This window comes from Nanorana parkeri, unplaced genomic scaffold (genome assembly GCF_000935625.1).
Source record: "Nanorana parkeri isolate BGI_ZX_2015 unplaced genomic scaffold, ASM93562v1 scaffold30, whole genome shotgun sequence".
NCBI lineage: Eukaryota > Metazoa > Chordata > Amphibia > Anura > Dicroglossidae > Nanorana > Nanorana parkeri.
The window spans coordinates 2,053,776-2,068,107 of record NW_017306298.1 but is presented as its reverse complement, the minus strand read 5'-3'; the positions used below and the strand labels follow the sequence as shown (position 1 = coordinate 2,068,107).

Below are 14,332 nucleotides of genomic sequence, written 5' to 3'. Positions count from 1 at the left end.
GCGGGGGGGGGGGGGGGGGGGGGGGGGGGGGGGGGGGGGGGGGGGGCGAAGATATCTCCATGGAGGTATGCTGGCAATTTGTTGCAGCAAGCAGTAAAATTTACACAAAGAAGTCAATATATTAATGTTTTCACCCAAAATGTACCCAAGATTTGTGCATCTATCAATTTAATTTAAAAAAAATTATTCTTGGGTGAAACATTGATAAATACCCCAAAGTATTATATGAAACACTTCAGAAAAGGTATTTAAGCCTGTTTGGTGATGTATTTATTCCCTAGTTGTGATTGAGCAATAGATAGGAAATCACTTTCATGCTATCCAGTAAAGACGGGCTTTTGGCATTCCAAACAGCGTAGAAGATCCCATACTGTCATGAGCCTTCACTGAAGTAGTATATCTGATATCAAATGTAAATATCCAATCTTGTAACATAACAGTCTGTTTCCATTCTTTTTCTCTTTTTCTTTAAGGCAAGGTTTCAACTAACGGCAGAAACAAAGGAAAGAGAAAACTTTGGCTTAAGAGAAGACATAAAAGTCCTGCAGGTGATTTCACACTTCATTGTTCTGTCAATTGAAAGCTTCTATGCACACGTTCTTCTCCGTATTTCCATATTCCACTACACACTGGGGTCTATTTGTAAAGAAGTGGCCTGGTGACATTTTTGGAACTATACTCACCTCCCCTCCAGGGATGAGACATTGGCGAGCTCCCTCTTCAGCGCTGACATCTTTGCTAGGTCTTCTTCCAGAGTTAGTATCTTCAGCTTCCTTGATTGGCCATGCCGGGATGATATTAATCCTGCGCATGCACTGAAGTTTATTCATCCCAACATACGCTGAAGTTGTAGACTGAGCTGCACATGTGCAGCTCTGTGTACGTTGTCCATTAGCAGGTGAACAGGCAGGTAAGAGTTCTTTATTGCAATGCAAAGCATGCCTGGTCGCCCTTTTTTAAAATGTTTACATAAAGTTTCACTTTAAAGGAGAACTATGAGGTAAGTGCTTTCCACTCACCTCATAGTTCTAGCCGACCTGTGACAATGGGACTGTCACAGGTCGGCTCAGTAGATCGGGAGGTGAGCGAACATATACCGGTGTTCGCTCACCTCTCGATCCTGTCACGGCTCTCTGCCGTGACAGGGGAGGGGCTGGATTCCCCCCTCCCCGCTCCGATCCGCCAGCGCTGAATAGCGGATAGGTCGGGGGATGGGGCGGGTACAGCTGGCTCTGCCTCTAGATAGGCAGAGCCAGCTGTCACTCACGCAGCTGGGTGGATCTCGACATCGATGTCGGGATCCGCACCGGCGTCTCAGTATACCGCGAGCTGTAGCTCGCGGTATACTGAGCTTAGGGTGACGGGAGGACGCTAGTTTGTGTCCTCCCGTTACCCTAAGGAGAACTATGGGGAAAAACACTGACCCCATAGTTCTCCTTTAAACCGCTAACTGACACACTGGATACACAGTAAACCAGTCTTTAATGTTTTAGACAAACGTGGTGTATTTTTTAAATAAAGTGGGCTAGTTTTTGAAAATTAGCTAAACACGTTTGCCAATCTGGTAGAAACGTTATGTTTTTAAAGCCCATGTAAGCCGGCATCTTTATATGATTGGCATAGTTCACTAAAAGATGGCAAAAACAGTTGGAAATAGTTCAGAAAATAATGAACTGGAAAAGCGGTGACGTGACATATTCTCTTGACATGCAACTGGAGTGTTGGGAGACCTACTCTTTCCAGCTGCTAGTGAAGCTTTTGCTTCCATTCACACCTCTACCTTGCCTGATTAAAGTATTATTAAACGCTCAAAGTTTTTTTTTTTTCTATCTGCCCCAGTTTAGCTAAATTCCCCCCTGTGTATGGTTAAAAAAACAAATCCAAAACAACTGTGTACACCTGAAAACCAGCTTAATAAAATTGTTCCCAAATCATTAATATTTTCCTATTAAGTCAAATAAATTAAAAGAAGAAACCCTTAAAAATTTTCCAATTATCCGGCTTTCAGTTGCATCAGACCAAGGATGCCAAGCATTATTCGTTGTTAGTATTGGTTAATTGTACTGTTGGAGGTATAGTGTGCATTTGATCCTTATTAAAATTCTTCTGCAAATAGCTTGTTTTTCCCTGTCAGCCTGGGCATGCTCAATCATCTTCCTAATGCTTCTTGCATTTTGGAACTAAAATAAAAGCCCCCACAAGGATGACCTTATCCATGAGATCAGTTGGGATTTGTTTTGCCTAGTTCACTACATGCCACAGTGGAAGTGATGTATAGTGTATCTTATGGTCCACTGCTCCTGATACACAGTCGGATGAGAAATTGAGTAGCAGCGTCTAAGTGAAGGAATGACATTTTGTACTAAATGGTATTGTGACCTGTAAATGAAACACTAATACCTGTCACAATAAAATATAATGCAGTGTTTGTATGTAGCTGATCTGATTTTAAATGGAAATAATAAATGTAGATATTAGCATCCTCTTTTCCTTTCATCAACCTTAGCCTTTACCAACTTTATTCCATTTTTTTGTGTGCAGAAAACTGATGTCTGTGCTTTGGTGCTTTTATTTTTCTTTAAAATCCATAACCACAGTTTTTTAATTTAAAGGATTTACATAGAGCCAACAGTTTGCACAGTGCTTTACAATATAAAGGAAGACAGTACAGTTACAATACAAATCAAGACAAGATAGTTAGAGGGCCCTGATTGTGCGAGCTTACAAATAATGTATATACAGCATGAATGCCAAAGAGGTTATGCTGTAACTTATAGTGCAACTGAAGCCAAAACATTTTTTTTCTTAGTTTTGAATAGAGTAGACATGGATTAGAACCCCTGTCAGTTTTTTGTTTTTGTTTTTTGTTTTGCTGTCTGTGTAGAGTAGATTCACTCTCTTTATTTGTCCTGGTGACCGTTATCACTGAAAGTGACAGATTATCTCAAATTTGGGTTGTCATCAGAACAGGAATAGATGGGAAATCTTCCAATGGGGACACTAGTTCTGGTGATCTAGCTGACCACCTTGAATTTCTCTTACTTTGGAGGGATTTCCTCTCACTCCCTGTTCTGCTGATCAGACAGGAAGTGAAGGGAAATTTCCCCAATAGGACACAGATAGCAAAAACATGTACAGGGGTTATAACCCTCCCTTGGTCTATCAAAAAAAAAAAATGACTTCAGTTATCTATCTGTCTGTCTGTCTGTCTATTTATCTGTCTGTCTCAATCTGTCTGTCTGTCTCAATCTGTCTGTCTCAATCTGTCTGTCTGTCTCAATCTGTCTGTCTCAATCTGTCTGTCTGTCTCAATCTGTCTGTCTGTCTGTCTCAATCTGTCTGTCTCAATCTGTCTGTCTGTCTCAATCTGTCTGTCTATCTACAGTCTGTATATTTGAGGGCTTGTTCACCCCATATACAGTGCATGGTTAGGTGCTGGAGCGCACTGTATCGCATCACGGCCGGCTCCCTGCGTTCTGGGGCAGGAGGGGGCATGGCGGTGCATTGAAGTCAATGGCACCGCAGCCATGCCCCCCCCCCTGCCCGCAGTGCGATCATCCGCACCAGAACACGTGGCACCTCAACGTCTGCATTCCGGTCCAGCACAATCAGAAAAAATGTTGCAAGCAATGGGAGCAGTGCACCACTAGGCACAGATTGTTCACAGGTGTGCTGCCTAGGTGCAATGATATATCATTCAAAATAAATGCCACTGTAACGAAGCAGACTTAACTTTATGCATTACCATGCACTGCATTAATGCATAGTTAAACAGCACCTTTCATGGGGCCTAAGGTTAAGGTCCAAAATTAGAGAAGGGGTTATAAAGTTTGGTTATAAAGTCCAATGTTAGTTAGGTTGAGCATAAAGAGTACATTTTAGGTTGTTGGGTAAAGCCTAACCCTAGCCCAAATTGTTTTTTTTTTAGTTTTGGATAGAGTAGGGGAGAGTCAACAATTCTGGTTTTTGTTGATGATCCAATTGGGGAGATTTTTTCTCAGTTCCTGTTCTTATTATGCCTGTGCAAGAAATGGAGGGTATGGTGGTAACCAGGTCAGGAAGGCATGGACAGCTCTGAAAACACTGATACAAGTTCTAACCCTTCCCCAGTCTACTAAAATTGTGTTTTTGTCTCTATCCTGCTGTCCCATCATTTACTGTCCTGACAGGAGGTAAGGGGAGATCTCACCAAAAGGTAAGAACATATGTTGCCAGCACAACATGGACGTGTAAACAATAATCCAGGTATTTATTGAAGCAACCACATCACACCAATGTGTGCAATTGAAGCAACCACATCACACAGGCAATGTTTCAAAGCCATGCAGGACCTCTTCATCAGGCATGTGGTATGGCATTACATGCCTGCCAAAGAGATCCTGCATGCCCTTAAAGCATTGCACTAGCACTGTTTCTGATATGATTGCTTTAATAAATGCTTGGACTATCCTTTAGAGATTATTGGTGTGCTGGCAACATATGTTCTTATCTGTATGCTAACACCAGCTTACATGCTACAGCATCGTTATACTCCAGGTTTTGCCCAGGAATGGGATGGGAATATATTAAGCAATCTCACCAAAAGTGAGACAGGCAGCAAGTAAACCTGACAACGTCTCTAACCCTCCCCTATTCACAATAAAAATAGTTTTGTCTGAAGTTGGGATTTTAGGTTAGGGATTGGTGAGAGTTTAGAGGAGATGTATGGGCTTGCTGTGACATTTACATTTGTTTTCTGTGCCTTGACATACACTTTCATTCAATTGATTGAGTTATTCTCAAGTAAACCAGCCCCCAAGATGAAGGTAAACCGAGTTACACAGTCGCAGTGTTTCCCGGCTGATATCACTATTTACCGATTGACAATACTTGCTGTGAAAAGTTGCCTATTATTTATTGAGAACACATTACTTGGCTCTTGCTGGTATAATAATGTAAATAATGTTTATATGTTTTCCTTGTTGCAGCTGTCGAAATACAGCTTGCAGAAAAAGGTAGATGAAATGGTAAGTAACATAGTACAATGGCTGCTTATTTGATACTTTTATTCATAAGGTTATAAATAATGCTCTATTGTTGTTTTAGACATGTATTTTTTCAGTTATGATGGATCCTACAAATAACATTGTAACTAAGCAGCAGTATTCATTATTTTTCACAGGCAGATTGTTTTGTTTGAATTAAACTAGATTTTGAATGCAATGTGCGTGTAAACAGAATACAATAAAATCTAATTTTAATGTAGAAAATATTAATTGCTTAACATTTTTGCTTAAAGCATTTTTTTTTAAACAAATGTTTTGTACTATGATTTATTTGGTGGTCACGTGACCACACAGTCTTTCTTCTCATCTCTGTCCTCAAGCTGGGGGGCAGCAGTGTCTGATGTAACATACAAAGAGAGGAGCCTGTTCAAACTCCTCTGCCAAATCTGTACTGAAAAAACAGTGTTCGGTGAAAGTCTCTGCCAGACCCAAACGAACTCCAAGCTTAAGAAAACCGGCACTTGGAAAAGATCATCTTTCTAATAACACGTACAAAACCTCACTAACACATTTCAGCCCTTCAACAGCCTTAAAGTGACATTAAAGTCAAATATATTTTTCCCTCCCCCCAATGTTAATGAAAGCACTTACCTTAAATGATGTCTCTTAATCTGATCTTCTTTCCTGTCGTTTTCATCTGTCCCTCCAGCGCTGCTGCGGGTCTCCGATCCAGCGTTGACTCCTCTGTCCTTGCTGGCACTTCCTGTCCCACGGTGTCTGCATGCGGGTGCCTGCATCTATATACTTACCTTGCGTTTCTCCTCGTCTGCCCCGGGCCGAAAATGTGAACTGCGCATGCGCCCGCCCCAAGATGCTTTGCGGCCGCCCGAGAATTTTCACATTTTCGGACTGGAGCGCGCGGTGAAGACACTGGTAAGTTTAAACTGCTTTTAAAGCGTTTTTTTTTTAAACCAGGGTGTTTAATAACCCTTTAATCATAAGATTAAAAATACACAAGATGTGAATTCCCAATTTGTATGGTTTTTTAATGATATGTTTAAGGCCAGTTGAAGGGCTGAAGTGCGTCAGCAAGGTTTAGTACACTTTTTATGTCATATTGAATAAAGTTACATCGGGATTATCTTTTTCTGAGTGCCTGTTTTCTTAAGTTTGGAGCAGTGTCTGATGTCACACACAGTGGGATGTACATTCCTTGTCTGTGTATGCTCCAATCAGCTGCTGTTTTGATAGCGAGGTTTCTGCTTGCAGCTGGTGGTAATCAACCCAGAGAAGCTGAGCAGGGGTCGTGGCGCTAAACTGATTACGGGAGGTACAGGCACCCTGTTTGTGTGCTTGACATCCTGTATCTCCAAAGGGGAAAACAGATATGCAAACTGACTAATCCAGCATGGATCTGCTTCTCTCCCTGGCAAGGTCACATTGAAGAAGGTCAGAAGGGGAACTGGCAGGATCTCCAGATATTTCTAAGCAATTAAAGAACAAACAAAATGAACAAGATAGATTAATAAAAAACAAAATGAAAATCAGACACATACAGCATATGTGTGATAAAACTTTGGGGGTAATACATACTTTAAAGCTGAGCTAGTGTCTGGTGGTATTAATTTAAAAATAAGTAACAATACAAAATATAATTGATTACCCCCCAGTTTTGTTTTATGTGCCATTCTCGGCCTCCGTACAGTACTTTTACTCTACAGGTACATCAACAACTGTAAAAGCCAAAGCTGCTCAGTCTTGCAATAATGACCCAGAGACTGAATCTGTCTGCCTTTCCCAAGATCCTCATTGTTGGTACATCCTCTGCCTAGGCATAGGTCATGTGACTAGGTCACAAAAGTTAAAAATTAATAGATGCATGTGTAGCTTTTGTCTTACCTCTCACTAGTAAGTTGATAGATGTTTTCTCTTTCATTTTTTTGCTTAGAAGCTTGCTTTATGCATTGCACAACAAATGTTTCAAGCAGCTGTAACTTGTCAAGAGAAGTTACAGCCTAACAGCACTATCCCATTCATTGTTCAGCCATGTATTTCATATTTTCATATCTTACCACTTAATGGCTTTCCTGGAAACCAATAAGCAAAAGTAGTAAAAACAAGAATACCTTGTCAAGTTTGCTCAGGGTATAGGGAGACCTCGCCCAGTATGATCATTTCTGGAGGAGGACATTGATAAATGTAAAACCATCTATTCCAGTATTACCATCATATATATGAGTCAGGAGGAATGAAAGCCTGACTAACCGATAATGCACTCGGTTGAAAATTGGAAATAGAAGAAAAAAAATCATATCATATATGAAGCAGAATTTAAAAAGTAAAACTTTCTACTTTTCAAATGTGTGTTTCTATGTAAAACCAGATCATCCAGAACCAATCCCTCCTGTTGATGTAAAATGGTTCCTTAAAAAATAAATAGTTAAAAAAGTTTTGTAGATGCAGTCTGTATTATAGGAAAACTCCACTTTCGTTACAAAAATAATATAGTATATATAATTGCTACAGAAACCATTTTGTAATTCAGTGTTAATTAAAATGACCCTTCCATTTCAGTCCAAAGCTGTTATAATTTTCTGAAACTTATATTCCACATTTTCACAGCTGTAACTCTGAAGAAGTCTTTCTGTATGCGGAACCTATTTTTATTTGAGACGGAAATAGTGCCCCCTTGTCCTCTGCATTGACCTTAAAGTGAACAACTTTGCACTAAGTTCACTATATGAACAATGTATGTTTTTATACAAGGTATTCATATCCCTCCTTAAAGTGGCAATACATTTCGGAGTAAAATCTTAGAAATGCATTCAAGTACCCTAACTATTGACAAAAATGTATTTTATTTGTGTATCACTCGGCTGTAGATCCTCAAATCATCTCTGAATTGGTGCTGACACTGTCCTTTCTTCTGGAGGGGGACTACTTTTTTTCCCCATGGTCCCCATGTATTCTAGGAATAAGGGATACATTCAGTGTTCAGGGCTATGGCTATCTGGGGGGCAAAATATGGGTTGAGGGTTCAGCTTAGCTGGTGGAGTAAATAAAAATTAGGCTTTTGGGTGTGATTATCAAAGCACCAATTTCGTATGGATTGGAAGCATTAGTGCTATGTATGTACGGACAGCAAAAATGACCTGGTGTACAAATTATTGATGGAAAGTTATATGCTAAAAACTTTTTGCTAATGTTTTTACCCCATAAATGACCACTAGCTTTCATGAGCCAAAATACTGTGTGCATGGTGGTGGGGTTGGCAATAATAGGACCCAAGGCAGCCAGCCTGTTGCAACATGCTTTTCATTTTGTAATGTATATTATGTTGTTGCTGCACTAAATCAGATTGTGTCTGCTGAAGGTCTCTCAGTATTTAAACACTGTATTCACAATTTATTAGAATCGTATAAAAGTCATGCAACTAAAATAATTGAATGAAAACAAAGCTCCCTGTGAAAATCCTGCTGCAGGTCCGCTCTTTAGTGCTAATGACGAATATAGAAAGCCTCGCTGTGGACACACCGCCAAGCTTGATTGAATAAAAGCTGTGAAATTCTTCTGCTCGGCTGGAAAGAAAAACGATAATATTGTCAGACTATTACAAAAGGGGATTTTAATTAACCGGCTAAAAAATAAATGTCTGATTTAGCTTTAAGTACCCTGACATTTGGGCTGGAAATCATCTTTAACGCAAGGCTGGTTTCACACAGAATATGGTGAAATTGAATAACGCGTCCTTTGACCCGAATGCAAGTTAAACATCAACACCCGATAGAAGATAAACATATCTTATATGTTAATAATTTCAGACCAACGTGCCCGCCAAACCTGTTTACAGAATGTGAGCATCCAAATCCTTTCCACATAGGCTTGTAGATGCATCTTATTCAGATGCAAAGCCTTGTTCTGCGGTTGAAAATAGACATACATTCCCATGTGTTCACAGCCTGCATTTACTTCAGTTGTAGACACAGACTGCAATACACATAGAACGCAGGTCAACACAAACACATCTGAAAAAAAATCCACAGATCTAGAGGCAATTAGGCCTGCAGTATCATTTTTACTGTAGCCTTCTTTTATGGTGCCTCAGAGCAAAATGAAGCAAATGCTTTGACTTGATACAATCTTCTGACCATCGGTATGAGTGTCCTGGCAGGAATACCAGACCTCGCAAAAGAACAGGAACAGAGAGATTTGTGTCCTTGGCATGAGTAAGATTTATTCAACATACTGTATGTTGGACAGTATGATAGCCAGCATACTACACCTCAAAAAAGGTTACATTCATGTTTAAGTAAAGGCATATTAGCATAATTAATGAGACACATCCCAGTGGCATCCCACACTGGGCAGGCAAGGAAATACAAATCATCCAATAATATTTGATTATTTATCACAGCTATGAAGCGGTTAACTCGGTTAGAGGAACTAATGGTTCTTTTGTGGTAGGCCGATTTGGTCTGGTGTCTGAAACTATACCATATTTGGGAGTATTGGTCAATTAATCATCAGCTCATAAGTCTAACAAGTTGCAAATATAGCAAATTATGCAAAACCTGTGAATTTATGTACATAGAGACTTTTGTTCAGATATTCAACAAATGGAGTCTTGAACATCAAAACAAAATGGATTCTTAGCCTAACCAACTTTTCCACCTCATGAGAGAGCAGATATGAGGAACAGTCATTGAAGCTTAGTCTATAACATGTTACTTAGAAGGAAAAGCTTGCTACAGTTGCAGCAGTGTATGTAAAGATTCTTAGTAGCTTGCAGAGCACATAGATCTAACTACATCAGTTGCTTCTTCAAAGGAGTTTACAATCTAGGTAAACCTGTAGTGCTGTTAAACATTATGCCTATCCCTGATCAGCTGTTAATTACCCAGTGTCAGCCTGTGCTCCTCATGATTCTTCACTGTGGAAGTCTGAAAGGGATTGGTGTGTCTGGAGTCTGTCCTATTTTTACTATGGATGTCCTAAGGCCTAAACCCTCTTTCCCAGTTGTTGTTCTGCAATAAAGCATTAAAAAAGGTAGTTAAAGTGACTGGCGCGCAACTTTCTTGATCACACATCCCTTCACTTCCTAAGGATCTACCCCTGAGAGTGAAATGTTAGCCTTCTCTGCCCTTTTGGGGGTCCACCACAGGCCTCTGGTGGACAGGGGGGTGCTACAAGTATAGGGATAATCCTAGGTGAAAACATCATGCTGTCTGTGATGAAGCTGAAACTCGGGAGTCATTGGACCTTCCAAAAGTAAAATAATCCCAAGCATACCTCAAATTCCACCATGGCTTGGTTGTAGAAGAAGTCTTGGAAGATTCTACAGTGGCATCACAGTCACCTGACTTGAACCCCATAGAAAATATCTGGTGGGATTTGAAGAAAGCACACACACACACACACTACCGGTCTGGGGTACCAACACCTTCCCCAGTACCTGTAGAGCGTTGAGCAGCCCAGGACTCACACAACCACTCATCAGTGAGCCCCAAAACTGGCACCTTACTCAAAAACAAATCTCTTCCAGTGCTGTCATAGTAAAAAATAATTTCCTATAGCTTTTCATTGCTGTCTGTGCTTCTGCAGGGGACATTCACTCTCACTCCACACTGGTAATATGGTCCCCAAACGAAACAGTGCAGACTTGGTTACACACTCACTCAAAGGGCACTATAGCAATACACAGAGATAATGCATGGACATATGTGACAATACGCAGTTAATACACTGCCATTTGTGACAATATTTGGGCAACACGTTACATTGGGCCACACAAAGGCTTTTGTGGTAATATGTGGGCAATGACAATGATTGGCAATATTTGGGCACAGCCAAGCAATAGATAACAAATGTAGGTAACACACTGACAATCATAGCAATACATGGGAATCACACGGGCGGTTGTGCCAATACGTGTTCGACAGCCCTGATATACAGATGTAGACAAGTAAAAAGGAACTGTCATCCATCATTATTTGTTCCCTATTAATAACAAAACTTTGCTTTTCATTTAACAGAATGTTCTAAAATATTAAAAGAAATGAAAATGGCATGACAAAAATGATGAGACCCTTAACCTAATATTTTGTTGCGCAACCTTTACAGGCAATCACTGCAAACAAGTGATTTATCTAGCTCTCAGGGAAACCTCTGCAGCCGCCAACAGGTAATTTGGCCCACTCTTCTTGAGTTCCAGCTGTCTAAGGGTAAAAGGGTGCCTTCTCCAGACTGAATGTTTCAGCTCTTTCCATAGATGCACGGATTAGGATTCAGGTCAAGGCTTATAGAAGGCCACTTCATAATAGTCCAATGTTTTGTTGTTAGACATTCTAGAGTGCTTTTAGCGGTGTGTTTTGGGTCATTGTACTGTTGGAGGATAGTGAATAGTACCTTTCACTCCAGAATTCCTTGATAGTCCTGAGATTTCATTGTGCTCTGCACAGATTGAAGGTGCCCTGTGCTAGATGCAGCAAAACGGCCCCAAAACATAACACGTTTCCATTTTTAACTGCAGATATGATATTGTTTTCTGTGAAAGCCTCATATAGAACATAGAGCTGATGTGACATGCCAAAAAGCTCCAGTTTTGTCACATCTGTCCAAAGGACATTCTCCCACAAAAGCATTGTGGCTTGTCAAAATGCATTTTAGCAAATTCTTTCTTATATTTTTCTTTCAGCATTGTAGTTTAATTTTGAGTATCTGTCACTCAAAAAAGCAATAGATGGTGTGATCAGACACTAATTTACCGTGACCTTGGACTTCACCTCGTATCTCTTTGGAAGTTTTCCATGGCTCTTTGTCTACCATTCGCACCATTCTTCTGTTCAATCTAGGGTCGATATTCCTCTTCAGGCCATGTCCAGGGAGGTTTACTACACTCCCTTGGACCTTAAACTACTAAATAATATTTGCAGCTGTAGTCACGAGAAGCACTGGCCATGCCTATAGCTTAGACTTGAGGGCAGGTGTTAAAGAAGTACAGTATCCCATACGAACCAATTAGAATCCATCTTGTACTGGATTTGGCAGTTTATTCTGACTGGTGGCCATGAGTTACTGCACTTACGAATTAACACGTAGAGGGCTATTAACAAAGCTGCCAAAGGCAGCCGAGTGAATAACGGAGCCGAAGTGAACAAAGCCAAACGCTGTTCGGCTATTCACTTCTGCTCAGTACATCGGCTGAAATTAGCCGTACATCGGCTAGCTTTGGCTGGCTTCGGTTCAACCGAACATGCTCAGCATGTTCGACTGAGCCGAAGTGAAGAACACGTTCGACTCAGCCAATCCAGCATCTGCATCGGCTGGGCCGAACCTTCGGCAGGCTACTTGCTGCCGTTCGGCCAATTCTCATAGGGGCCGAACAGCAGTGAGTGAATAGTCGAATACCGGTCTTGCGGCATTCGGCTCGGCTATTTTGCTCGTTACCTCTGTGGTACCGAGCAGAATAGAAAATCAGTGAAAAAAGTAGAAAGAAAAAAAAAAGTAGAAAATAAATGGTTAAAATGTAAATAAATGATACATTTAAAAAAAATAAATAAAGATTTCTTTAAAAAAAAACAATTGGACGGATCTAGCAGTGACAGCTAGCTCCGCCCAACTGTTTCCTATTGGCTGGGACCTGCTAGAGTCACGGCCGGCTCCACCCAGTTGTCATTGTTTAATGACAGTTCAGCGTCCCCAGGTAACCTGGGGGCGCTGATCTGTCATTGCAACTGGGTGGAGCCAGCCGTGAGATCACGGCTGACTGCGCCCAGCTGTAAGTTGCGAGGCTGTCGGCAGGCCACTTTGCCCGCTTCGGATGTCACTTCGGCTCAGTCGAGCCGAAGCATATGCCTTCGGGTTTCGGCTGAGCTGCTCGGCCGCCTTCGGGAGCTGTATGGGCTATTGTGAATAACCCTCTTAGGCTCAAGGAATTTGTATAGACGAAGGCAACTTGTTACAAACAAGATTCACGTTTTTCACTGGGGTAGGAATCCTCCATACTAAAATTTTGCATAGGGCACCATATAACCTAAGGTGGACCCTGGGTATAGTCACTGTATTTCCAATAATCAAATTGTGTTTTGTGTAGGTTCAGATTTGTACCCGGATACATTTATATATCTTAAAGACTTTGTTTAATTTTGCTGTAAAGTTGCACTTTTCACTCCTGTGTATAATAAAACTTTCTGAGCACAGACACCTTGAGATAAGTACAGTGAAAGCCATATTACTACCAGGGCAGCTCATTTCTAGATGTTGTAATTGCTGTAAGTATTCTATTGACAATTTTATTATGTAATTAAAACATGTCAATGAGAAGTGGCTTAGGACAAACACGGCCTTAGAGTTGGAAGTGATTTTAAAATAGTTGTTGTTTCTTTGCTTATTATGATATTCCATTTATTTCGCTGTGTTTAATTTCATACCTTATAAAACATGAAAAATGAGCATTGTATATTCAACTCTGCTCATGTTATGTTACCCATTCCTTTTGATTATAGTCCCAATTTATTACTGATCTTTAAGCACATATAATACTTTTAAACCTAAAAAGAAGCACGCTCATGAGAAAAATAAAATATATTTTATCTAATAGACTTTTAATAGAAATTTGTGAATGGTATTTAACAGGCGTTCAATCGCTGGTAATTACATCCATTTGCAGTGTTATTTTTCAATCTATAGACATTGCATAAAACAAAGTTGTGTTATAAGAGGTCACGCTTCAATGAAGGAGAGCTTGTAGTTTAACAGTAGAGTGTACATTTAATTAATCTGTTTTTTAAAAAAAAAAGTATTAACATGTGATTGTTTTCTGTTTTTATATATGTGACTGCTTAAAGACGTATGTGTGACATGTGCACAGGCGGCTCTCTAATTAGGCGAGTTAGGCGGTCACCTTAGGCCTCGCGCTCACGAGGGCCTCGTGGCCGCCTAGCTCGCCTCTGCAGCTTCAACTAACCTGCCTCTGGTCAGTCCGCCCCTGGGCTGGGAGGGAGCAGCCATTTCCTCACGGGGAGAATGATCGCCAGCAATTCCCCCGCAGCCACCGCACCGCAACCCCCCTCCCCCTTCCTGGATCTGTCACTGAAGAGAGAGGGAGAAGCTGCGCGGCGGGACTTCAGACGCGACATATCACTCGACATATCTTTTCCTGCAGAGGAGAGAGTTATTGAAGTCAATGGCCCCGCAGCCACGCCCCCCGCCCGCAGTGTGATCTCCGGCACCCAAACGTGTGACACATTAGTGCATGCGTTCCCGTCGAGTGCGATCTGCAAAAATGCTGCAAGCACTATTTTGTGCAGATTGCACTGGATCGGAACGCAGGCACTAATGTTTCATGC

At 41.0% G+C, this 14,332-nt stretch overlaps 1 protein-coding gene across 1 annotated transcript in view; it reads left to right on the top strand.

Annotated features, from left to right (window-relative positions):
* The first annotated feature begins 4,799 nt into the window (after positions 1-4,799).
* The window catches only part of CCDC73 (coiled-coil domain containing 73), a 48,036-nt gene continuing 38,503 nt past the window's right edge, over positions 4,800-14,332 (top strand). Inside the window, exons 1-4 of the mRNA XM_018567687.1 lie at positions 4,800-4,805; positions 4,968-5,006; positions 6,255-6,315; positions 11,106-11,166. Of these exons, the coding sequence (XP_018423189.1) occupies positions 4,800-4,805; positions 4,968-5,006; positions 6,255-6,315; positions 11,106-11,166 (167 nt within the window). The remainder of the gene's footprint in view (positions 4,806-4,967; positions 5,007-6,254; positions 6,316-11,105; positions 11,167-14,332) is intronic.